The sequence below is a fragment of the Trichophyton rubrum genome, assembly GCF_000151425.1.
Source record: "Trichophyton rubrum CBS 118892 genomic scaffold supercont2.2, whole genome shotgun sequence".
Lineage (NCBI taxonomy): Eukaryota > Fungi > Ascomycota > Eurotiomycetes > Onygenales > Arthrodermataceae > Trichophyton > Trichophyton rubrum.
The window spans coordinates 15,363-36,387 of NW_003456427.1; the positions used below are offsets into that span (position 1 = coordinate 15,363).

A 21,025-nucleotide genomic window follows, 5' to 3' on the forward strand; every position below is an offset into this window, starting at 1 on the left:
CGGGCACTGATCATGATGACGAGGACGAAGATGACGGCGACGACGGCGGCAGAGACGAGGCCGATGAAGTTGAGCTCGCGGCCGCCGGCGTGGACCCTGCCGCGGGCGAGGGCATGCTGCTGGCGCCAGAAGCGATAGGCCCCGGCGAGGGCGACGAGGACGGCCAGGAGGTGGCAGACGCAGGCGAGCGGCTTGCCGACGCGGTGGAAGCCAAAGTCGGCGTTGTGGACGACGGCGTGGTTGAGCGAGAAGAGCTGCGCGATGAGGACGCCGACCATGGCAAACGTCAGCGAGGTGCGCATGTACGCCAGGTACGTTCTCTCGAGGGCTAAGCTGTCAGCTGTACGGATATCTCAGTCAACATAGACGGTTATAGGGGGTGGGAGTACCGAAGTGGTCGCGGTTCTGCTTTCTGGGGACGCGGATGGAGATGTGCGCCCACCAGAAGCGCTGCAGGCCGGCAAAGGGCCCGCTGGGCTGCCTGCTGGCCGTCGTCAGGACGCTCTCGGTGGTCGGGCGGCGCGAGGCGACGATGCCCAGCTCGCCCGAGGCCACCGAGATGGGCGAGCTCGATCGTGAAGCCGGCGATGCTGGCGATTCCAGCGTGTTTGGGGTGTTTAGAGTCGCCATCTCGAGGCTCTCGGGGGGCACAGGCAGCTCTGGCAGCGCCGGGAACGGTTCACAGCTCTTCTTCTTCTTCTTCTTCTTCTTCTTCTTCTGCTCATGGTTCTGCGGGTCCGCCTGCTCGTAGCGGTCGCTCTCGTCGCTTCGTCCGTCTGCGGGCTCCATGAGGCATTGAACAGGCTGCAGCGAGTACGGGGGAGAATCAGAATCGCAGCAGAGATTTCGGTCTTCCAGTCTTCCGCCTGCCTCCTGCTGATCGGCCGGCTTGCTCGGACGCGCAGGCAATGCACATCGATGGGTCTCTGGACTGTGGGTATTGCTCTCGATGCTGGCGATGTTGCTGTCGATGTAGATGTAGATGTAGATGTTTGGTGTATCGTTGACTGCTTGGATATAAAAGACCAACAACCGCCGGCCAACATCTTCGCGGCAGCATCTCTTCCGCAACCTCGACCGCCGCCCGTCCATCGCCTGCTCTTCTCTCGTCCTCTGCCCGTCCGTCGCATCGACAGGAGCTTCCATCGTCGACTTGCGATCCCGAGCTGCGCCCTTGGCGACCTTGGCCGAGCGGTGGCTGCAGACAGAGCGTGGACGGTGGCGCCGGCGAGCCGTTACACTCACACAACACTGGACGCACACAGACAGCTCAAGGGATACGAGCAGATGCAGGCAGAAGAAAGGGACGGCTGGTCCTCAGAGGTGCGAATTATCACCGGCTTCTACGGAGTACGGGCTGTGTTGACTGACGATACTTAGGCCTACGCAGCGGCGGCGGGCTTCGTGCCCCGGCTGACGGACTCGGTGCTGCAGCTGCTGCAGCCTCGCCGCGAGGACAGAGTGCTCGATGTCGGCTGCGGCGACGGCCAGTTCACGGCCAGGTTCGTCTCTGCCGTCGGCGCCGTGCTGGGACTCGACTCGTCGCCGGCCATGGTCGAGGCTGCTCGCGTGCGGCTGGCGGGATCTTCGTCCCCAGCGGCCTTCCGGGTGCTCGACTGCAGGCTGCTCGGGCAGACCGAGATTGTCGACGGCTCCTGGGACAAGGTGTACGATCTACATACCCTATGACTACTACGAATAGCTACAAGGGCGTTTTGTGCTGTGTTGTGCTGTGTTGTGCTGTGTTGACTGTTGATAGAGTGTCCAACGCAGCGCTGCACTGGATCCTGAGAGACGCCAGCACCAGAATCCCCGTCCTGCAGGCCATCTTCGACTGCCTCAAGCCCGGTGGCGTCTTTGTCTTCGAAATGGGCGGCCACGGCAACGTCGCGGAGGTCCACGCTGCCCTGCTGGCTGCGCTCGTGCTCCATGGCTTGCCGCTGCAGCAGGCCAGGGACGCCAGCCCCTGGTTCTTCCCCTCGGCCGCCTGGATGCGAGACGCCCTCGAGCGCATCGGGTTTGTCGTCGACTCCCTCGAGGTCGAGTACAGGCCGACCATGCTCTCCGGTGGGAGTGACTCCGGAAGCAAAGACACCGGAATTGCAGGATGGGTCAGGCTCATGGGCGCCTCCATGATAGAGACTCTGCCTCCCCAGGCCCGCGAGGACGCCATCCGCTCGGCCTGCGACCTGCTGCACTCCGTCATCTCGCGCGAGGACGGTTCCTGCTGGCTCGGCTACGTCCGTCTCAGGGGGGTTGCCCGAAGACCCGTCCTGTAACTACTACCTCACTTTCACTACATCTGCTCTACCATCTACCTTTTGTATGTCCTCGCATTCTTAGTCCGCCCCCCTTGGGCCTTGAGGGTGTGGGCAGGTCTGAAAGACGGAGGTGGTCTTGCTCTTCAATCTTGCGCTGTTCCCCTGAGTAGTACATATATATAAGTCGTATATACTTATACCAGGGTGACTCTCTGCCATCCATGGAGCAAGGGATGCAAAAATGTCAAGCTCTGTCCGTAGCGCGGGATATCCTCTCGAGCAATATCAAGCATATCAAGTGGTATATAGTGGTATATAGTACAGTCACAATCTATCCTACATCTAGTCTATAGAGTACAGCATTACTCTGCCATCGAGATCTTCTTCACCTCCCAGCCCTCCAGATCAGGCCACTCGTCCTTCTTCTGGCCCAGCAGGCAAAAGGACCGCTGCCCGGCCTCGACAAGATACTTCTGCGCTGCCTCGCTCACCTCCCGCGCACTCACGTCCAGCACCTGCTCGCGCCAGGCCTGGTCCATCTCATGCGTCACGCCGCTCAGGAAGTACCGGTGGCCCTCTTCCTCCACGCTGACGGGCGCATCCAGCCCCTGGAAGATGCTCAGCTTCGCCTCGTCGAGCTCCCGCTGCGTCCAGCTCCGGTCCCGCGCATACTCGCCGCTCTGGTTGAACACCCGCAGGGTGTTCAGCGGGTTCGGGTCCCGGTAGCTCGAGAAGCTGAAGATGCCCCTGACCGGACCGTTGCTCGCTCCCGCCCCGTACGCTCCCCCCTTTTCCCGTATCTCGGGATGGAGGTAGTTGTGCGTCAGCAGCTGGGCCAGCACGCTCAGGGGCGCACTCGACGAGCTCACAAACGGCACAGTCTCCATCGCCAAACCCGAGTACGACACCTGGAATGGCAGGTCATACAGCACCTTGTCCGACGACGGCCTGGGGAATGTTTTCGCTGTAGCTGCTGGTGCTGCTGCTGGTGCTGCTGCCGTGGATTTCAACCCAGACAACCACCGCTGTAGGACAGCTTCGTTCTCTGCTCGCATCTCAGCCTCGCAGACAACTCGGATTCGCAGGCCAGATGATCGTCCCAGAGCAAACGCCTGGATCGTCTGCAGATGGCCAATCAGCTCCTGCAGCCGTTCCGGCGACTGCTGGGCGTCCTGGAGCAGCTGGGCCATCTTCTGGATCTGAGATAGGCCAGATGTCTGCTCTTCCGCCCAGAACTTCCGGGACAGCGTGGACGACGCCATGTTCACCGCATAACGATGGCCAGACGCCGCCACCGCGTCCAGCGCACCGTTGCAGCTCGACTTCAGCAGCTCCTCGATCATCCGCGGTGCATCCGGCCCCCTGAACGCACTCTCGTTCACCAGAGTGGTCAGAATCGACAGCATCTCCGGCATGTTCTTGTCCAGTGCAAAGCCCGAGAACTGCATCCCTTCAGAGAACCGGTCCAGCGCCAGCGGAGAGGACGCTGCAAAAGTGGACGAGCTGATCCCGCCAGTCTTCAGCTTGATCAGGTCTTCCCACTGCTCCATGCGTCTGCTGCTCGTGCCCAGACGCATAATGCAGTCGTTGAACAGCGGGAGCAGCAGCCTGAGATGGTCCGGAAGCTCGTCCAGAGCGTTCAATATCTGGACGTACGACAGCCCGTTGGTCGGGGCCTGCCGCCACACAACGTCAACGCCGTCAATCATCGACTCGCTCAGTTCCTTCTTCTCCTTTTGCCGCGGGATATCCTTGACCGTAAGCGTAGGCAGACAGGACAGATCGGCCTGCTGCGCTGCCTCCTGGACGTTAAGCAGCTCCAGCTCTTCCTTCTTCAGCTGTTCTTTGGCGGCCTCCATCGACCCGTACTTCTGGCCGAGCTCTTTCATCATCGTCTCCTTGCGGGCGGCCTCTCGTTCCACCAGCGAGTCGTTATATGTAGGATCCCCGTTCATCGTAAACGCCATGTACTTGTCATTCATGAAATACTTCTGCATCAGTCCTTCCAGGTAGCCTCCCTTTCCGTAACGCTTCTTGAACTCGTTGATCACCTCGTTCCACGCCAGGTCTTTCATCGGATCAGATCCGTTGAACCACGACGAAATGACTTTTTCCATTATCCCCATGCCGAAATTGGCTGTCTTGTGTCTGAGTGCGAGTTCGAGCTGGTGCAACATGCCCTGTACTTTTTCGTCGTTGAAGCCTTTGGAAAGCTGCTCTTCAAACACCTTTTGTATGCTCTTCTGAACGTCGGGTACATCTGCTTCTGATATTCCACTCACCCCAACCGAAAAGATAGGCACTCTTCCGGACGTGTCTAGCCCCGTGTTGGGGGTGAACGACGAGCCGATTCCGCTCTCGATAAGAGCACGGTACAACGGAGAGCCGTAGCCATCAAGCAGCAACGACGACAGTATCCCCATTGAAAACAGTTCAACGTTATCTCTGGAGTCTCCCGCGTGCCAGGAGACCGAAGTCTTTGTTTGCTTGCCCTCGCTGGCAAAGGTATCAATTGGGCCGCTCACCGTGACATTGGTCGGTCCAGAGCTCAGGTCGATAGGCAGCTTGACGTCCAGCGGATTGGCCTTCTTCTCGAAGCCGTTGAGCACTTCTCCTACCTGGGCCAAATGATCAGCCAAGGGCATGTCTCCATAGGTGAAAATTCGTGCATTGCTCGGGTGGTAGTTTGACCTGGAATAGTCAACCAGCTGTTGGTGCGTGAGCTTCGGGATATGCTGCGGGTCACCACCAGAGTTGTTCAGGGCCGGGATTATCTGCTCCCTGAACCGGATGTAGTAAAGATAGTTTGCATCAGACATCTGCCCCTTCATCTCGTTATACACGACGCCTTTGAAGACGATGTCGTCGTCCTTTGCATGTTCACCCGAGGTCCCTTCCTGCGAGCTGTGTTCAGCAGCTCTGGCGTTCTCTGGACCTAACCGCCAGCCTTCCTGTCGAAAATCTTCTTCCTTGAGCAGTGGGTGCAGCGTTGCATCTAGATAGACAGACAGCAGGTTCTGAAAGTCCTTCTTGTTGGTCGTAGCAAAGGGATATGTGGTATGGTCTGAGGAGGTGAAGGCATTCATAAAATTAGAGAGTGAACGGGGCAGCATCTTGAAAAAGGGATCCCGAACGGGGTATCTAGAAGCAATCTGTTAGCCACATTTATCTTTCTGTCTCCAGACTCGTCATATATACAGTAGTGTTGGGATACTGACTTTTCACTGCCGCAAAGGGTGGTATGCTCGAGGATATGCGGCACTCCAGTAGCATCCGGAGGGTTCGTCTTGAACGAGATGCCAAAGACATTGTTCTTGTCGTCTCTTGCAACATGCAGGTAGTCTGCATCCGTCTTCTCGTGCTTCAGGTGGATGGCACTCAGGTGCAGCTCTGGGATGTGCTTTTTCTGCTGCACGATGAAGCCATGCAGCTTCTCGCCAGCCGCCGGATAGCTCTCCAGCGCCGTCACGGTCGACGTAGACGCCCATCTCCTGTCCTTCAGCTTTAGACCTAGGCTGCTCCCTGGCTGAGGATGTTGTCTCGACAGCGCTGCCGGAGCCCTGAAGCCCCCCAGCTTGCCCAGTCTGCCTCCTGACCGCAGCATCTTCACGGCCGTCTCGCTCTCTTCTCAGGCGTCAATTGTATTATCCAGTCTTCAGTGTCTAGCCACGACCATCGTCGACTCCAACAAACCGAGATCCAGCCGAGTCTTCCTGTCTCTTTTGTCTTCCGGAGCTGTAGAATCGAGATCGCAATCTCCGTGTAGAACGACGACGGTCAACCACCAGCAGCCAGAGATAGCTCACGTAGCGAACGGCGCAGGCAGAGACGAGCTATCCCACTGTCGTCCTCGTCCTCGTCTTCTGTCTGTCTAGTTATTTATTCCAAGCCTGCAGCGAAGTAAAAATGATATAAAAAAAAAAAAACGAAGTCGCTTTGGCGCTAGAGACGCTGCGGCGCTGCTCAGTTGGCTGTGATCCCATTTTCTCTTGGTCTTTTTTTCTTCTTTGCTCTGACAAATTTGGCCCTCGACGGAACCAACACAACCTGCTCCGACGCAGCGACGGCGAGACAGCAACCTAGCACACGCAGAGACCGACGCAGCAACGGACGCAGAGACCGCGAGCGGTTTTCGACCAGGCTGCCATACCTTGTTGTTTTTGCTCGAGCCCGCCTGTTCTTCTTGTTCAGCGGGCGGACCGGCTGCCGCCCACCGGGACTCAGCGCCAACCTCCCTCGGACCTGAAGAAAACGCACACCTGGGACGCTACTGCGAGGAGACGGACGGTCGACTGGGATGGTAGAGACGGCGGACTTCCCTTGTGTTAGTGTATACGTTGCGGCTGCTGCCTGTTGTTGAGCGGCGAGGCGGTCGTGAGGGACCCCAGAGGAGGGCCTTCGGAGGAGTGATTAAGAAGATATCAGCCATTACGAGACGGAGGGAATACAGTGCTGCTCAGGACCCGGAAAGCGGACGACGATGGCTCCCACTGCTATAGCAAAGAAAGGGAAGGGCAAGAAACATGCCGACCCAGGCGAAACCTCCAAGCTGCTGGCTGCAAAGATATCCCAGCTCGAGCAAGATGCGGCTGGTGAAAAGGACCAGGAGGCGGAGATAGGTATGTTATTTTTCTCCCTGTCTCGATCTTGCTTTTGTTTTTTTCTTTGGTTCTGCTTGTGATTATGCTGTCTTGTTTCTCTTTGCGCCTAAAGAGTTATTCATTCTAACCTCATGGCCTTCTCTTTCTTTTTTCTGGCCAATGTGATTATCTACAGAGCGCGAGGTCAAAAAGGCTACCAGAGACCTAAATCAACTGCTAAGCACTATCGAGTCTCCAATGACCCGTCTTGAGACTGTGCACAAGAAATATACGGAACTCCTGGCAGAGATGAAAAAGCTGGACCGTGACCACAACAAAAGCAAGAAGCGTGCGGACCAGCTGCAGAAAGACCAGGACAAGGGAAAATCCGAGCTGAACAAGACGGTTACCATGAAGGATAAGCTCGAGAAGCTGTGCAGAGAGTTGACCAAGGAGAACAAGAAAGTCAAAGTGCGTTTACCCCGGAAATTGTGGCCGGATTTGATGTATATGTGTGTATACCAAAGGGCGGATATTGATCGATAAGACAGGATGAAAACAAAAGGCTTGATGATACCGAAAGACGAGCCCGCGGCATTGTGAACGAACGCCTGGACTCCTTACTCTTCGACATCCAGGATGTGATGGCAGCTAAGGGAAGCTCCAGAGTGGAAAATGTCGATATCGACCTTGACGAAGCGTATGTTTCTCGCCTCTCTCTCTCTCTCTTTTTTCCTTTTTGAGTTTTTTATAACCATAACTCAATATTGGATATTGACTTTTTGATAGCCTCCGCGCAAAGATAAAGACCATTGGAGAACAGTTTGAATCTCGAGAGCTGCATTACAAGGCTATTTTGCGCAGCAAAGACGCTGAAATCCAAAGTCTTACTGCCAAATACGAAGAGCAACGACGCAGCGCAGAAAACGAAGCCGCCAGATGCCGGGCCCTGAGCACGCAGGTTTCGACTTTCTCGCAGACCGAGGCCGAACTTCGCAGCCAGCTTAACATCTACGTCGAAAAATTCAAGCAGGTATGGCAGCGCCATTTGATCATCAAGCGTCTTCTTCCATGACGAAAATATAGCTCCCGCAGATGCTAAAATCGGTGTTCACTCAGGTTGAAGATACCCTTAACAACAGCAACGAACTATTCCTAACATTTCGAAAGGAAATGGAAGACATGTCAAAGAAGACCAAACGGTTGGAAAAGGAGAATCTAACCCTGACTCGCAAACATGACCAGACAAACAGGAACATCCTTGAAATGGCCGAGGAACGCACGCGCAACAACGAAGAGCTCGAGAAATGGCGCAAGAAGAGTAACAGCCTTGAAGCCCTTTGCCGGCGAATGCAGCAACAAGGCCGGGGCCACGCCGTCGAAGGTGAGCTAGACGTGGACGACGAAGGCACCGAGAGCGAGTATGAGGAGTACGACGACGAAGACGAGGAAGATCTTAGTGAAGACGGTGAATACCACTCTCACGGGGAGGGCGAGCAACCCCATCACCATCAGCATCCAGCAGCAAGCGGAGCTCAGCCGACAAAGCCTGTCTTTGGCCCGCCGCCGCCTCCCACCATGATCGAGGCTCGATCAAATGGGAATCTCCCTGTCATGAATGGATACATGCATTAACCCGTGGCCCCGACCACGCATCGCATTGTAGAGTAATATGAACCAAAAAAAGCACAACTCCCAAGAGAAAAGAGGTAAAAAAAAAAAAAATGAAAAGATAAAAGATAGGGGAAATTGTGTGTGTGTGTCTGTGTGCGTGATCGATTAAATCCATGCGATGCTCACAGAGTACTATGGTCAACCCTTTAAGCAGGCCATTTGATATATTGAACGATACGGTCCAGGGGGCTGAATTGATGCCTCTGCCTTGGATGCCATGCACCACAGCCCATTTCCAACCATCCCGCTGTCTGCCACATCTTGAGCTCTCCCTGTTAGTTAGAAATGTTTTGCGTAACGATTCTGTTTATCTACTTCGTCTCTACTGTTCTCCAGTCCCCCGATCCGCCGGTCAAATAAGTCGTGGTAGTCATTATCATTGGTATTGTAGCAAGCAAGTAAAGGCCCGCCTTCTGGCCTATGTACTCCTGATATATTCTACTCATCTCGTGCTGGACTGTCAGGGGGGTTAAGTATAAGATCAACTAAGCCAGCTCTATGTATACAAACAAACAGTATAGACAGGTCACAGCTTGCTGCCCTGCCTATCCCCCATGTAAGAGCGTCCCAGCTCCAGCATCTGCCGGGCTTCGGCCACCATGGAGTCAACGATGTCTTTGGCTGGCTTGATATCCTTGACGACGGCCGCAACCTGGCCCATGAGAAAGGGGAAATCAATCTCCTTATCCTCTTCCATGTCCTTCATCAGCGGCACAATGCCGTTCTTCGTCAGGCGCAGGATCTCCTCAGGCTTGTTCTCCCATTCTCGGATGTAGTCGTTCTCTCGACACCGCAGCGGCCGGCCAGATATCACCAGCGTCCGGACGGTGTCCCCGAAGCCAGCACTCACCACGGCCTCCTTGTGCAGCTGGCTGGCACCGCTCTCCTCCGCAGCAACGAACCGAGTGCCAACCCAGACGCCAGCAGCCCCCAGCATCAGCGAGGCGGCCAGGCTGCGGCCGTCGTTGACGCCGCCGGCAGCGACAACAAGCGGCGTCTTGCCCGTCAGCGGGCTGCGGTACTTGCGACAGACATCCACGACGGCCGGTATCAGGATCGAGAAGGGGATGTCCCCTGTATGGCCGCCTCCCTCACCCCCCTGGGCGCAGATGATATCCACGCCCGCCTGCAGCGCCTTCTCGGCATGTCTGGGAGCGCCCACCATGTTCATTATCAGGATGCCGGCCTCGTGCAGACGCTTGATGGTATGGGCTGGCGGGATGCCCACAGCGGAGACAAACAGCTTTGCGCCGTTCTTGATGGTCACTTCGATCAGCTCATCGAGCTGGCCGTGGGTATAGTCATGGTTGGTAGCTCGAGCGCCGTCGCCGACCTTGGGCAGCGCCAGGTCAACGCCAAACGGCAGGCCGGGATTCTTCAGATGCGACTTCAGCTCGACCAGCATCTCCTCGAGCTGTGCTGGGCTGTAGCCGAGTCCCCCGATGGTGCCGAGTCCGCCGGCATTGGAGACGGCGGCGGCCAGGGGGCCGCCAGATGTGCGCGCCATGCCAGCGAGGAGGATGGGATGCTGGATGCCGAGGAGCTCGCATAACGGTGTTTTGATAGGGGATGCCATGTTTCTCTGTTGTTGTAACTAGCTATATCATTGAATGTTTGTTGAATAGAGAGCCATCCAAGTGACTGAAGATGATAAAAGACACATGTAGAGATGCTTCAGGTTGTATTGATCGCCAGCTGCCGCTACATATCTAGTTAAGCTGAGATGCCGCGGCTCCGCATTCCCATGAGACGCCAGGCTGCCGTAGCTTACTAGATACACCCCGGATGCCCACCCTGCAAACCCCCTCCCTCGGCTTTGGTTGTTTGATGTCGCACTAAAAGACCGTTCGTAAGTCCCATTAGTTGAAGGCATGAGGCTTGTGCAAAACCGTATACAGCACCAGGAGTATCAATACGGTGGATTCTGCCTGGATTACGCCGGTCAACTTGCAATCCGATTTCTGGGTCAAGAAGCTGTACGTGACGCACCTGTAGCTGAAGAACCCCGCAACCCCTGAGAATGATCGGGAACAGGAGCCATGCCGGTGCCTGTTTTGACAAGAATGAAGACCTAGCGGTGTAAAATAAAACAGAGATCGTAATAGCTAGGACGATCCATTCCGAATGTATCCATTTATATCTCGACTGAATGTAAACTATTAGCCGTGGTTCTACGTCCACTGCTCTGGAGAGAGTAAATCTTGGAGAAAATCGCCTATTACTGCGTGTGCTTATGTCAGTTCAGCTGTGAGTTCTGATTTCTTCAATCTTGACAAGGACTCTAGATTCCTTGCGAATAGGGGTTGTACCAAATCATCGATTGGATTGCCGTAGAGCTGGCTAAGCAGCATCTCTGCCACCAGTTTGCTTCTGCAGTCAGTAAGTCTCCTGCTCTGATCTAGACAACTCCCAAGAGCATCTTCTGTCCTCTATAAAGCTTGGGAGTATCTTCTTTTATAACAGGGGTCATATTAATCGGTCAGGTAGTGCTAATCTACTAAGGGACTGGATGAAGTTATCTTTTGACGGATGGCAAGTCTGCACCCTAAGCAGAGAGTAGATGGAGAAGAAGGAAAGACAAGACCTGTAGAGAGTCCACTAGTGAGTTCATATAGCCCGTCGAGGCCACCGAGTGAATACAAAAAGCTGCTCGATGTCGTTGAAGTCGTGAATTTAAACAGGGAGTGGGCTTCCACGTGACTGCGGCTCAAAATGGGGTTCGCGCTCTTTTTGCGCGTCGAGCTTGAAGATGCAAAAAAGCGCCGGCTGATGGTTGAAGTAGCTGAGACCGCAGCAAAAGAGCGTTGCCAAGGACCAAGAAGGTGGCCTGAGAAGCTGATACAGCGCAGAGGGAGATAGTTCTTGGTGGTTTCGCTCCGATTGGCCTCATACATAGCCATGGAGGACCCCGCGGAGGCCTTCCTCTGCCCGCCGCTGTAAGTCGGGCTTCTTCACTCTTGACCTCAAGCTCAAGCTGTTCGGCGATTCTCTTACTGACATCCCTTGCAGTGACGATGACTCTCCCGAGACCCAGTTCCGTGAAACCTCGCTATACAATCCCATGGACACATTCCGGCTACCCCCCGGCGCAGCAAGACACTACCAGCAGCAATACTCGGACATCTACTTCCTACGGCTGACAAGACTCAAGCCGGCGGTTGCGGAGGTTGCAAAGGCCGCCTGGGAAGGCTATAATGTACGTGTGATTCCCGGTTGAGCGCAGCAGAGCTCGGTCCCATACCTCTAAAGTAGGTTCAAAGCAACATGAGCAGCGACACGGACTTGGGCTCGGACTGTAGCTACTCGAAAGAAGACGCTAATCTTCTCTTTTATATCGGCTAGATTGCTGGAGAGTATGCGCGAAGGGTTGATCGAGTGCTCGATGTCCGCCAGGGCAAGCTGTCGTGGATCGTGGGGACGGTTTACATGGATCTTCCGTTAAAACCCAGTATTATGGACGACATCTCTAAAGAGGTATGCGTACTCCATCTTGCAGCAGTTAACAATTGTGGCTTATGCTGACTGGTACTTTTAAATCGCTAGAATTGGACTGCAGCCCCGGTACCACAAAAGACATACAACGATCCTAACAGCAAAAAACCTACCCAGACCATGGTGGAAGATGAATCGGGAAGATTGGTGCTTACAGGAAGTTTATTGCAATCAACCTTCCTAGTTACCGGGGTTGTTGTCGCAGTCCTCGGGACAGAGAACGCAGACGGTCAATTTGAAGTGGTTGATATCAAGGTTCCGGATATACCCCCACAGCCTGCGCGATGGGAGAGAGAGCAGGAACCCACTACAGATGTCGGTGTACCGGCGAAACGCAAACACAGTGCTCTAGAAGCGGGTGGCAGTGGATCTGGAAAGAGCAAGAAAATTGCGTTCGTCAGTGGGTTGGGCATTACTGGCACTTCTGGGGATACAGTGGCCCTGTCCCTCCTCGCGGACTACCTCCTTGGTTATACCGGAACCATCCCCAGCACGGATGATTACACCTCCACCAATCCCTCTCAGATTTCACGCCTTATCATCGCGGGAAACTCCCTGGGGGCCAAAGTTGCCTCTACCGCCAACGATGCTGCTAACCCGGAAAAGCGTCAACCAAAAAAATATGGCTACGATGCATCAGCCTACAACGCCTCACCAATTACCCTTTTTGACAGCTTTCTCTCTGATATACTCCCAAGTATCCCCGTGACCCTGATGCCTGGCGAAACGGACCCGGCAAACTTCTCTCTGCCACAACAGGAAATACACACCGCTATGCTTCCTCGGTCGAAAGCATACTGTCCTCCCATAGCGCCAAAAAGACAGGCCCTACCATCTGAGCCTGGCTGGCTAGATAACGTCACAAACCCTTGGGAAGGTGATATTGAGGGTTGGAGGTTTTGGGGTACCAGTGGGCAGAATGTCGATGATGTTCTCCGATACGTCAATCTCGAAGAATTAGAGGACGACGAAGTTGAAGATATAGAGAATGGCGCGCGGCTTAAGCTGATGGAACACTTGCTTAAATGGCGCTGCGGCGTCCCGACTGCGCCCGACACTATATGTAAGTCTCCATCACATAGCGCCCACCACGCAGCAGGCTCCATGCTAACCGTCTATCCAGGGTGCTATCCATACCAGGACAAAGACCCATTTGTCATACAATCGTGCCCGCATGTATTCTTCACAGGGAATCAGCCACGCTTCCAATCTACTATTATCGAAGGTGGTGACTGGGGGACTGCCGAGGACAGCATCACAAAAGTCAGGCTAATAGCCCTGCCCAAGTTCCACGAAACCGGAGAGATAGTCCTGCTAGATACCGAGACTCTGGCTATTGAGGTCGTCAAGTTTGGTACTGTAACAAAAGACGGTACCACTGAAAAGGAGGAAGAAATGCCTGATGCGTCATGAATATTGATGATTTTGTCTAGCAAGCGCCTTTAAAAAATTACATGCAACTCTAAACGACATATTAATTTAAAGCTTTTCACGCTGGAATTTAGTAGCGAAGCAGGAATGCCTTACGCGGATGTATGCTCCAAACACATACTGCAATTCACTGATGATATTCAAGTAGAAAGCTCGTAGTTTTTCTGCTAGCTAGGGTTAAGCTATCTCACGCCCAAACTATCAAATTCACTGCCTAAAGTTAGCCACAACTAACTTTAATTTGCTTCTCAACGTCGTCCTTAACATATGGCCCAATATCCTACGAGGAGCTACTGGAAAAGCGACCCAAGATGCTCATAAATGAGAATACATGTAAGTATACACCATTGGCCTGATTCAGGACGATTTACTAAAGCGGGGCAACGGTTCTTGAACTCACTGCTAATACCTTATAGGTGTGTCCTCTTCGAGAGTTCTTCTGGTGCCATACTCAAAGCACCATGTACCAAAATACCATGAATGGATGAAAGATCCTGTATGATTCTCCTGACGGGCTAGGCATTCTCAAAGCATCAACACTGTTTATTATAAACGTTATACACCCTGGAGTCTGACGCTGACTTATCCATGTCAGGATATCAGGAGATACAAGAAGCTACAGCTTCAGAACCCCTTACTTTAGAAGAAGAGTATCAGATGCAACAGAGCTGGAGACAGGATGCAGACAAGTTGACATTTATCACCTGCCAACCCATACCCTCGACGTCTACCGCTTCCGGTGAGGCAGACGCTTCGGAGTCATCCCAAGCCAGGAGCTCATATAAAATCAAATCTACGGATGATGACGCTTCGGACCGGATGATAGGAGACGTGAATCTGTTCTTGAAGTTGGAAGAACACGATAGCAATGACCAGGAACTGGACAACGCACTAGAAGAAGTGGTCGTAGGCGAGGTAGAACTAATGATCGCGGAGAAGCATTTGCAACGAAGAGGATACGGGAGGGCAAGCCTGATCTGTTTCTTGAGTTATGTGGTCGCTCATATGGACCAAATTCTATCGGAATATCAGGGCCGTACTGGATCTATGCGAGTAGGCGGACCGGAAATCGTATCAGCTAAAAGGCTTGAATATTTCGTGGTTAGAATCGCAGCCAGCAACGAGCGAAGTGTGGCTCTCTTTAAAAGCCTTGGTTTTACTACTGTATCGGATGAGCCAAATGTCTTTGGGGAATTGGAATTAAGGAAGTACGGTCTAGAAGACTCCGGGGAACTGCAAGCATGGATGAAGCATTACGGAATAGATGCATATAGAGAGCTACCTTATAACTGAGCATAATTTGGACTTTAGAATTTGAGATTTGAGAGTCCCTCAGTCGAGTTGTGACTGTATAGCTTCATCTAGCAAGCTGCTTCACTGATCGACTCGGCAGTACTCCTTGAAAAGTTGAGTACACTGATGACGTATTTTCTACAGGCGCTAACATACGATGCTGGCCCTAATCATTAACATATGTAGTACCTCATCAAGAGCTCGTAGTAGGCCATTTATATGATATGTTGTGCTGCATACAAAGTGTAGTATGGATATTTTTGTGGAAAAAGCCCTGGCCGTAAGTTTCAGGTAGGGTGTAATTCATTGGGATATCATAAGAACGAGACAATTCGGGATCGGAGATGCGGTTATGGCGTGCTTTCGGTTGTAATTACATCAGTTGGCTTCGCCAATGCACAACGTATCTCCTTGGATTGTGTGCTGGACCTTTTCACGCTTTTATCCCATCCAATCCTCCCGATATAAGATCATGCCCTCCCGCATTAGATTCTTTTTTTTTTTTTTTATTCGACGGCACCACCCCTCAATTCACCCAATCTCTATATCTAGGTGGACTTCTTCTTGGTACCGTTGGAGACATCGATAATTTTCAGGGCTAAAAAATGAGACAGTCATCAGTAAACCAGTTCAACCAGCGCAGATGCGCTCACTCCTCCCTTCATTCCACTATTGTATGTCGAATAGAACGTACCAGGTGGTAAGCTCTGCTTGAGCTTGTCTGCCTTATCGGCGTCTCTGAGGATGAGGGTGTACAAGAATCTGTTGCATCGGACCTTGAACTTGATCTGCTGGGTAGAGCGGTTGCGCTTGATGCGGGCAGCTAAAAGAGAAGAGAATCAGCCAGTATGACCTTTGATTAAACCGCTATATCCAACAAAAAACATGTCTCGTGAATGGCACTGGACAGCATATAAAACACAACATCGATATAGGGCAAAACATACAGGAAGCGTCCTTCCGTCGGCAGATCTCAATGAACTGCTTGATATCGGAGACTTCAGAAGGCATGGTGGGCGAAAAGTACGAGTATGCGGTCGTTGTTTAATGGCCGGGTGGTGTCGAATGAATGAACCTCGCTGTCGCTAGTCGTTCTTCCTAAAGGTCGGAAATATTGATTGTGTGCGAACTTCAATTAGGGTTTCGCGACGGTGGAGCCCTGGTTTATCGCCAAATCAGGATACGGGCGCTTGTGTTGGCGCCTAAGGCGTTTAGGGTCCCAGATCGGGGTTAGTTCAGGCAACTGCATTAACCCCGGGACTTGAAAACAACTGGCCATAAGGATCTGGATGTAGAAGATGGGTATATATAGAGAGTGGCTTTGTCCTCCATTCATCTCCCATCCCATTCTTTAAACTGTCGTATTTTATCAAAAACCAGTTATATAACAATAAGACAATGCCTACACCGCTGGACAAAGCTCTGCAGTCTAAGGTACGACCTCCTTCAAAGTATATTACACAACTGTACTGACGCCTCAAAGAACCTACTTGTCGGTAAATATATGGTGCCCGGCAAAACAGTAGATAGTATTTAAATAACTGATTATCTAGGGTTTGTTGGTCTTGTGACAGTTGCTGCAGTATGGAGTATATGGGGAAGTGAAATGTTCCCCGCTGAAGCCGATCCAACTGGAGGTAAGGTTTCTAGCATCGATCGCACCTCTATGATTGATACCAACATCTAACGGAGTCTCCAAGTAGATCCTGAATATTGGACGTTTGACGAGCTACGTAGGTGGCTCCGAGTGGTAAGCCGATGCAAATTCCATTTCCAAATGGTGTCAATGTATGGGGCTTGGATTCCGATGCTGATATAGCTGCCATATCATAGCGTGGACTGCTTCCTAATGAGAAGGCTTCAAGGGAAGAGTTGTTGGAGAGGGTAAAAGCCAATATGAGGCCTTAGCTCTGTGGGTATCATGTTGGTGGACACAATAGTATTAGACTAAGGGAATGCTTGTTCGGATTTTGGCGATTGAAGGAATATCTTCCCTTGCACCGTATCGTAATGTCGTACCCGATAACAGGCCCTTGAATATACCAAGCGGCTTGATAGCAAGTTTTGCAGTGGAATCGGGCAGGTGGTACAAAGCATCCAAGTGGTTATCTGAGCCCTGAAACCCATCAAACAACGATCCTAAAGTTCTGACTCTGTATTAACCACTGTTTTCCCCGTGCTTTGGGCCCGCTGGACGCTTGTGGATTTGGAACCAGGACAAAAGTCTCGCTAAACCCTCGATTTGGTGAATCCCAAGTTTCTTTTCCTTCTCCAAATTTCACATAACCGCTCACGATAACTAATATTGACATATTCTTCACTGGATCTGAGGTATTGCGATTTGCGTTGGCTCCAAATGGACTAGCCACATTGTCCGCGGTGGCGGGTGGAATCATTGGATAATTCGGGTTGAGGACCTGGCAATCATACGACTGGACTTCGTAGTGTGTAGGAGGCAGCTGGTTGACAAATATATCTTGAACAGAAGCACCGTCGGCTACGATATTGCCGTTGAATAGAAGATTGGTCACCGTGGGAGCGTAGAAAGTGGAGAGCGTTGACCGGGCATTGTCAAGGGCAGAGTAGTAGGACTGAACAAAATTTGTAGTCGCTGGCACAATATATTTAGTAGGTAATCGATAAAGAACCTGATATGAGCTGGGTTCTCACCATCTGTTGAGACTTTTGTGAGAATATCTTCTTGAATCGCGGCGGTCATGGTGCCTAGTTTCTGGGACGCTTTGCTGTACACCAGAAGGTATTATATATAGAGATGACTAAGTGGGTGAATTATGTCGCAATAAAAAATAAATACTATATCTTAAATGAAGCAAAATAATAATACCTGCTAGCCAAAGCGGTTGCAGGTTGAATGAATTTCATTGATAATGAATATTTTTAGACTGCCAGGAGCTTGGACCATCATCGGCAAAATACTTATTCCAAAAACTTATGCACCTGACCCGACAGCGCAAACTCGCCAGAACGATTCTGACCATCCAGAGGAGCGAATCCGGGCTTTATGGGCCACAATGTTGAAAGCTGAGCTCCGGACATTCTCGCAGAGCTTAAGATTCAGGAAAATAAAGCCAAACTCTTGGATATGCGGCTCATGTCGACAGACAAGAGCCCCCTGGCAGCAGCCTCCTAATCGCAGATATACAACCGAAGCAACGCCTGGGACAAAACCAAAGACATACTATGTCACAACGCCTATATTCTACGTCAATGCAGGTGGGATTACGGATTAAAGGCTTTGTGAGGTAGTGATAGCTAATTTTTGTGAATAGCACCACATATCGGCCACCTTTATACTATCCTTATCGCCGATATACTCAAACGATGGCAGGTCCTCCTTGGTAACGGCGATGCGAAGCTCCTGACGGGGACTGACGAGCATGGGATGAAGGTGTGAGACGATAATATGTATGGTAATTTGGAGGAACAAGGGGGCTAATACGTCAGTTGCAGATTCAACAAGCTGCGCTTCAAAATGGACTGGAACCTCAGGCGCTTTGCGATAGGAATTGTGAAACATTCAAGGTCCGGTTATCACTCAACATGCGCAATATACATGGGGCTGTGGAGAGACTAACATCTCGCAGGTTCTGGCCAGAGAAGCAAATGCGAGCCATGACCACTTCATCAGAACAACTGATTCGGCGCATAAAGCTGCTGTACAATTCTTTTGGGTATTGATACTCCTTTTCGAATCTCCCCGGGCTCTTTTACCAACGTTGTTGTAGGAAAACCTTAACCACCGTGGTTATATTTATGAGGGCAAGCATGAAGGCTGGTACTCTGTTAGTGACGAGACGTTTTATCCAGCCTCTGCCGTGCATTCAACACTTGATCCAGCAACCGGGCGGAAACTGATGGTAAATATCAACTTCCTCCTTTGATGGTGTTGTAGAGACTGACTCTGCTGTTAAGGCCTCAATTGAAACAGGGAAAGAGGTAAAATTTTCTCAGGAAACGAACTACCACTTCAAATTGTCCGCCTTTCAAGACCGATTACTAGAGCATTACCGCAAGAATCCAGAATTCATTCAGCCAAAGGTGTATATGGATAGTATAGTACAGAATGTTGCGTCTGGATTGCAGGATCTTTCTATTTCTCGCCCCGTCGACCGGCTCTCATGGGGAATTCCCGTCCCTGGAGATACGACACAAACCATATATGTTTGGTTGGACGCTTTGGTCAACTATATCACCTACGCAGGATACCCTTTCACCCCTGGCCGCGAGCAAGAGTCGATATGGCCTGCAGATGTCCATGTCGTGGGCAAAGATATCACGAGGTGCGCTATTCGCACGAAAGCTTCTAATACTCGTAGATGTCAACTAATACCATCTAGGTTCCATTGTATTTACTGGCCAGCTTTCCTGATGGCACTGGACCTGCCATTACCCCGGACCATCTTGACACACGCACATTGGACGATGAACCACTCGAAAATGTCCAAATCTACCGGTAACGTGGTCAACCCAATGTTTGCCATGGCACGGTACGGTGTAGACCCGATGAGGTTTTACTTGGCTATGAACGGGGGTCTTGCTAGCGATACGGATTACGACAATTCGTATATCGTACGAGACTACAAAAACATCCTGCAAGGCGGGCTAGGCAATCTTTGTAGTCGGGTGATGCGAGGCAAGGGATGGAATGTGAGAGAGAGCGTTGTCAAGATGACCGATGGACAGGGCAACAGAAGAGCCAAAGATCAATCTGAAATTGAGCACATGGAATTTTTGGAGAAGGTCCCGGGCCTTGTATCCAACCAGATGGATGAATTGAACCCTCGCCGAGCGCTGGAGGAGATAGTGAAGATCATTGACCAGGTGAGTTGTCATTTCCGACCCTCTCACCGATTATGATGACTTTTTCTAGCCGGGTGCATTGCAAGTCTAACAAGAATGACGGTGTAGACAAATAGATATGTCCAGAGCACTGGACCGTGGAACCTCGCGAAGGAGGCGGGCACTGACCCGATGGCATACGACCTGTTGGTTGGAGTAATCTACAATGCAACCGAGTCTCTCCGCATTGCCGGCATCCTCCTGCAACCTTTCATGCCCGAGAAGGCTAAGAAGCTACTCAACATGCTCGGTGTAGAGGAAGACCTCAGCAAGCGGTCATATGCTGCCGCAAAGTATGGGGCTGATCCTGACTATGGGACGCCCAGGATGCCGCTAGGAAAAGGGCAGGCAGGGACGCTATTCCCACCGCTGTTGAGCGAAGAATGATGTATCTCATAACGGAATGGGGGAATTGCCCTAGATCTCCTTGTTAGAACTTCTTGTATGTATATTATCCGTACGCTTAGAGTGTTATTGACTGCTGTACGATAGAGATTAAAGCCGATAGAGAGTCGCAACTATAATTTTGCACCTAAGTTAATGGTTGACCTTGCTCATGTGACAACTAAACTAACCATCACCAACCCCAACCTCAAGCCCTCACGTCTTACCCCGAAAGCCACAGATGAAATACACCCCAAACTTGAGTGTGACGGTCAGCCAGACCCAAATGCCTCCCTCAGGACTATCTAAAGAGGCGATCCAATAGTCTGAGCTAAAAGATTGCTTAAACCGAGATACGAGAGCAGATTCGCTCGGCCCTACCCGCCGGCCCTTGGACGTCATCCCGCAACCACTCCTCCACGCGTATGAGAAACTCCAATTCGCATGTCCCCCAGTATTTTGATGCTAAGATAGAGAGACCGTTCGGGGGTTGAATAGACCACGAGGTAAGCAGAAAGAGCCCAACAAAATCCCTGGGGCTTCTGTTCGAGATAAACCCTAGCTGAAAACAGCCCGCGCCCATCCAATACGCGTATTCTATTTATATCATGTGCTGGCCATGGTTCGACGTTGCTTGACCATCGCCGTCTCAATGGAAGCCGGCAAATTTACAGATGGTATTTGGTTTATCAATGGAGCCAACGAGCCCCCTACAAAGCCCCAATTGACAGCTGTGGTACATTACCGAGAACGTCTGATCTAGACTTCGGCTAATCCTATCATCCGCCCATGGGCGACAGTGTGCATTATGGATCAGCTGACTAGAAAAAGGACAAAGAAGAAAAAGGAGAAGAAACAAAAATGAAGAAAGTCGATTTGGAGAAATGAAGAAGCAAAAATTGCCGGGTCACACGTCCCCATTATTTCCATCCATGCAGTGCAAAGGACCAGATCTGGACATCGGTAGCCGCGCCCGAGTCCAGCCGGGAAGAAGGATGCAGAAGAGAAACAAGCAAGCAAGCAAGATGCACGTAATAATCTCAACGTTAC

General features: G+C 51.7%; 14 protein-coding genes across 15 annotated transcripts in view; 7 read left to right on the top strand and 7 right to left on the bottom strand.

Annotated features, from left to right (window-relative positions):
* The window catches only part of TERG_11731 (uncharacterized protein), a gene marked incomplete at its 5' end in the record, with an annotated part of 3,922 nt that extends 2,776 nt beyond the window's left edge, over window positions 1-1,146 (bottom strand). The window contains 2 exons of the mRNA XM_003236768.2: window positions 57-328; window positions 390-1,146. Of these exons, the coding sequence (XP_003236816.2) occupies window positions 57-328; window positions 390-1,146 (1,029 nt within the window). The remainder of the gene's footprint in view (window positions 1-56; window positions 329-389) is intronic.
* TERG_01543 (uncharacterized protein) lies at window positions 1,094-2,279 on the top strand (the record flags this gene model as incomplete). 2 transcript variants are annotated; one of them, XM_003236769.2, is made up of 3 exons in its annotated part: window positions 1,094-1,323; window positions 1,381-1,667; window positions 1,760-2,279. In XM_003236769.2, the coding sequence occupies exons 1-3, from the start codon at window positions 1,288-1,290 to the stop codon at window positions 2,277-2,279; spliced, it is 843 nt and encodes a 280-aa protein (XP_003236817.1). In that variant the 5' UTR covers window positions 1,094-1,287. The 2 variants fall into 2 exon arrangements, with proteins under 2 accessions (XP_003236817.1, XP_047605453.1); XM_047749312.1 differs by having other exon boundaries at window positions 1,381-2,279.
* Window positions 2,280-2,623: 344 nt separating this feature from the next.
* TERG_01544 (uncharacterized protein) lies at window positions 2,624-6,164 on the bottom strand (the record flags this gene model as incomplete). Its single annotated transcript, XM_003236770.2, has 2 exons — window positions 5,480-6,164; window positions 2,624-5,402 (listed from the first exon to the last, which is right to left on the bottom strand). Exons 1-2 carry the CDS (start codon window positions 5,863-5,865, stop codon window positions 2,624-2,626), a joined length of 3,165 nt encoding a protein of 1,054 aa, XP_003236818.2. The 5' UTR covers window positions 5,866-6,164.
* An 842-nt stretch (window positions 6,165-7,006) lies between these two features.
* On the top strand, window positions 7,007-8,476 carry TERG_01545 (uncharacterized protein; the record flags this gene model as incomplete). The annotated part of the gene is made up of 4 exons (XM_003236771.2): window positions 7,007-7,312; window positions 7,393-7,541; window positions 7,631-7,874; window positions 7,961-8,476. The coding sequence occupies exons 1-4, from the start codon at window positions 7,100-7,102 to the stop codon at window positions 8,474-8,476; spliced, it is 1,122 nt and encodes a 373-aa protein (XP_003236819.2). The 5' UTR covers window positions 7,007-7,099.
* A 152-nt stretch (window positions 8,477-8,628) lies between these two features.
* On the top strand, window positions 8,629-8,988 carry TERG_11732 (uncharacterized protein; the record flags this gene model as incomplete). Its single annotated transcript, XM_047750798.1, has 1 exon — window positions 8,629-8,988. The coding sequence occupies one exon, from the start codon at window positions 8,629-8,631 to the stop codon at window positions 8,986-8,988; it is 360 nt and encodes a 119-aa protein (XP_047605454.1).
* Window positions 8,989-9,041: 53 nt separating this feature from the next.
* Window positions 9,042-10,091, bottom strand: TERG_01546 (uncharacterized protein; the record flags this gene model as incomplete). The annotated part of the gene is made up of 1 exon (XM_003236772.1): window positions 9,042-10,091. The coding sequence occupies one exon, from the start codon at window positions 10,089-10,091 to the stop codon at window positions 9,042-9,044; it is 1,050 nt and encodes a 349-aa protein (XP_003236820.1).
* A 283-nt stretch (window positions 10,092-10,374) lies between these two features.
* TERG_01547 (uncharacterized protein) lies at window positions 10,375-10,832 on the bottom strand (the record flags this gene model as incomplete). The annotated part of the gene is made up of 3 exons (XM_047747778.1): window positions 10,375-10,443; window positions 10,505-10,736; window positions 10,825-10,832. The coding sequence occupies 3 exons, from the start codon at window positions 10,830-10,832 to the stop codon at window positions 10,375-10,377; spliced, it is 309 nt and encodes a 102-aa protein (XP_047603743.1).
* A 581-nt stretch (window positions 10,833-11,413) lies between these two features.
* Window positions 11,414-13,420, top strand: TERG_01548 (uncharacterized protein; the record flags this gene model as incomplete). Its single annotated transcript, XM_047747779.1, has 4 exons — window positions 11,414-11,451; window positions 11,525-11,711; window positions 11,858-11,989; window positions 12,059-13,420. 4 exons carry the CDS (start codon window positions 11,414-11,416, stop codon window positions 13,418-13,420), a joined length of 1,719 nt encoding a protein of 572 aa, XP_047603744.1.
* A 329-nt stretch (window positions 13,421-13,749) lies between these two features.
* TERG_01549 (uncharacterized protein) lies at window positions 13,750-14,731 on the top strand (the record flags this gene model as incomplete). Its single annotated transcript, XM_003236775.1, has 3 exons — window positions 13,750-13,771; window positions 13,855-13,934; window positions 14,042-14,731. 3 exons carry the CDS (start codon window positions 13,750-13,752, stop codon window positions 14,729-14,731), a joined length of 792 nt encoding a protein of 263 aa, XP_003236823.1.
* A 548-nt stretch (window positions 14,732-15,279) lies between these two features.
* Window positions 15,280-15,742, bottom strand: TERG_01550 (60S ribosomal protein L38; the record flags this gene model as incomplete). The annotated part of the gene is made up of 3 exons (XM_003236776.1): window positions 15,280-15,329; window positions 15,426-15,554; window positions 15,679-15,742. The coding sequence occupies 3 exons, from the start codon at window positions 15,740-15,742 to the stop codon at window positions 15,280-15,282; spliced, it is 243 nt and encodes an 80-aa protein (XP_003236824.1).
* Window positions 15,743-16,129: 387 nt separating this feature from the next.
* On the top strand, window positions 16,130-16,639 carry TERG_01551 (uncharacterized protein; the record flags this gene model as incomplete). Its single annotated transcript, XM_003236777.1, has 5 exons — window positions 16,130-16,165; window positions 16,215-16,227; window positions 16,285-16,368; window positions 16,435-16,481; window positions 16,565-16,639. 5 exons carry the CDS (start codon window positions 16,130-16,132, stop codon window positions 16,637-16,639), a joined length of 255 nt encoding a protein of 84 aa, XP_003236825.1.
* Window positions 16,640-16,857: 218 nt separating this feature from the next.
* Window positions 16,858-17,450, bottom strand: TERG_01552 (uncharacterized protein; the record flags this gene model as incomplete). Its single annotated transcript, XM_003236778.1, has 2 exons — window positions 16,858-17,342; window positions 17,402-17,450. The coding sequence occupies 2 exons, from the start codon at window positions 17,448-17,450 to the stop codon at window positions 16,858-16,860; spliced, it is 534 nt and encodes a 177-aa protein (XP_003236826.1).
* Window positions 17,451-17,681: 231 nt separating this feature from the next.
* TERG_11733 (uncharacterized protein) lies at window positions 17,682-18,131 on the bottom strand (the record flags this gene model as incomplete). Its single annotated transcript, XM_047750799.1, has 2 exons — window positions 17,682-17,908; window positions 18,047-18,131. The coding sequence occupies 2 exons, from the start codon at window positions 18,129-18,131 to the stop codon at window positions 17,682-17,684; spliced, it is 312 nt and encodes a 103-aa protein (XP_047605455.1).
* A 665-nt stretch (window positions 18,132-18,796) lies between these two features.
* TERG_01553 (methionine-tRNA ligase) lies at window positions 18,797-19,978 on the top strand (the record flags this gene model as incomplete). Its single annotated transcript, XM_003236779.2, has 3 exons — window positions 18,797-19,032; window positions 19,090-19,573; window positions 19,661-19,978. The coding sequence occupies 3 exons, from the start codon at window positions 18,797-18,799 to the stop codon at window positions 19,976-19,978; spliced, it is 1,038 nt and encodes a 345-aa protein (XP_003236827.2).
* Between the last annotated feature and the right edge of the window lie 1,047 nt (window positions 19,979-21,025).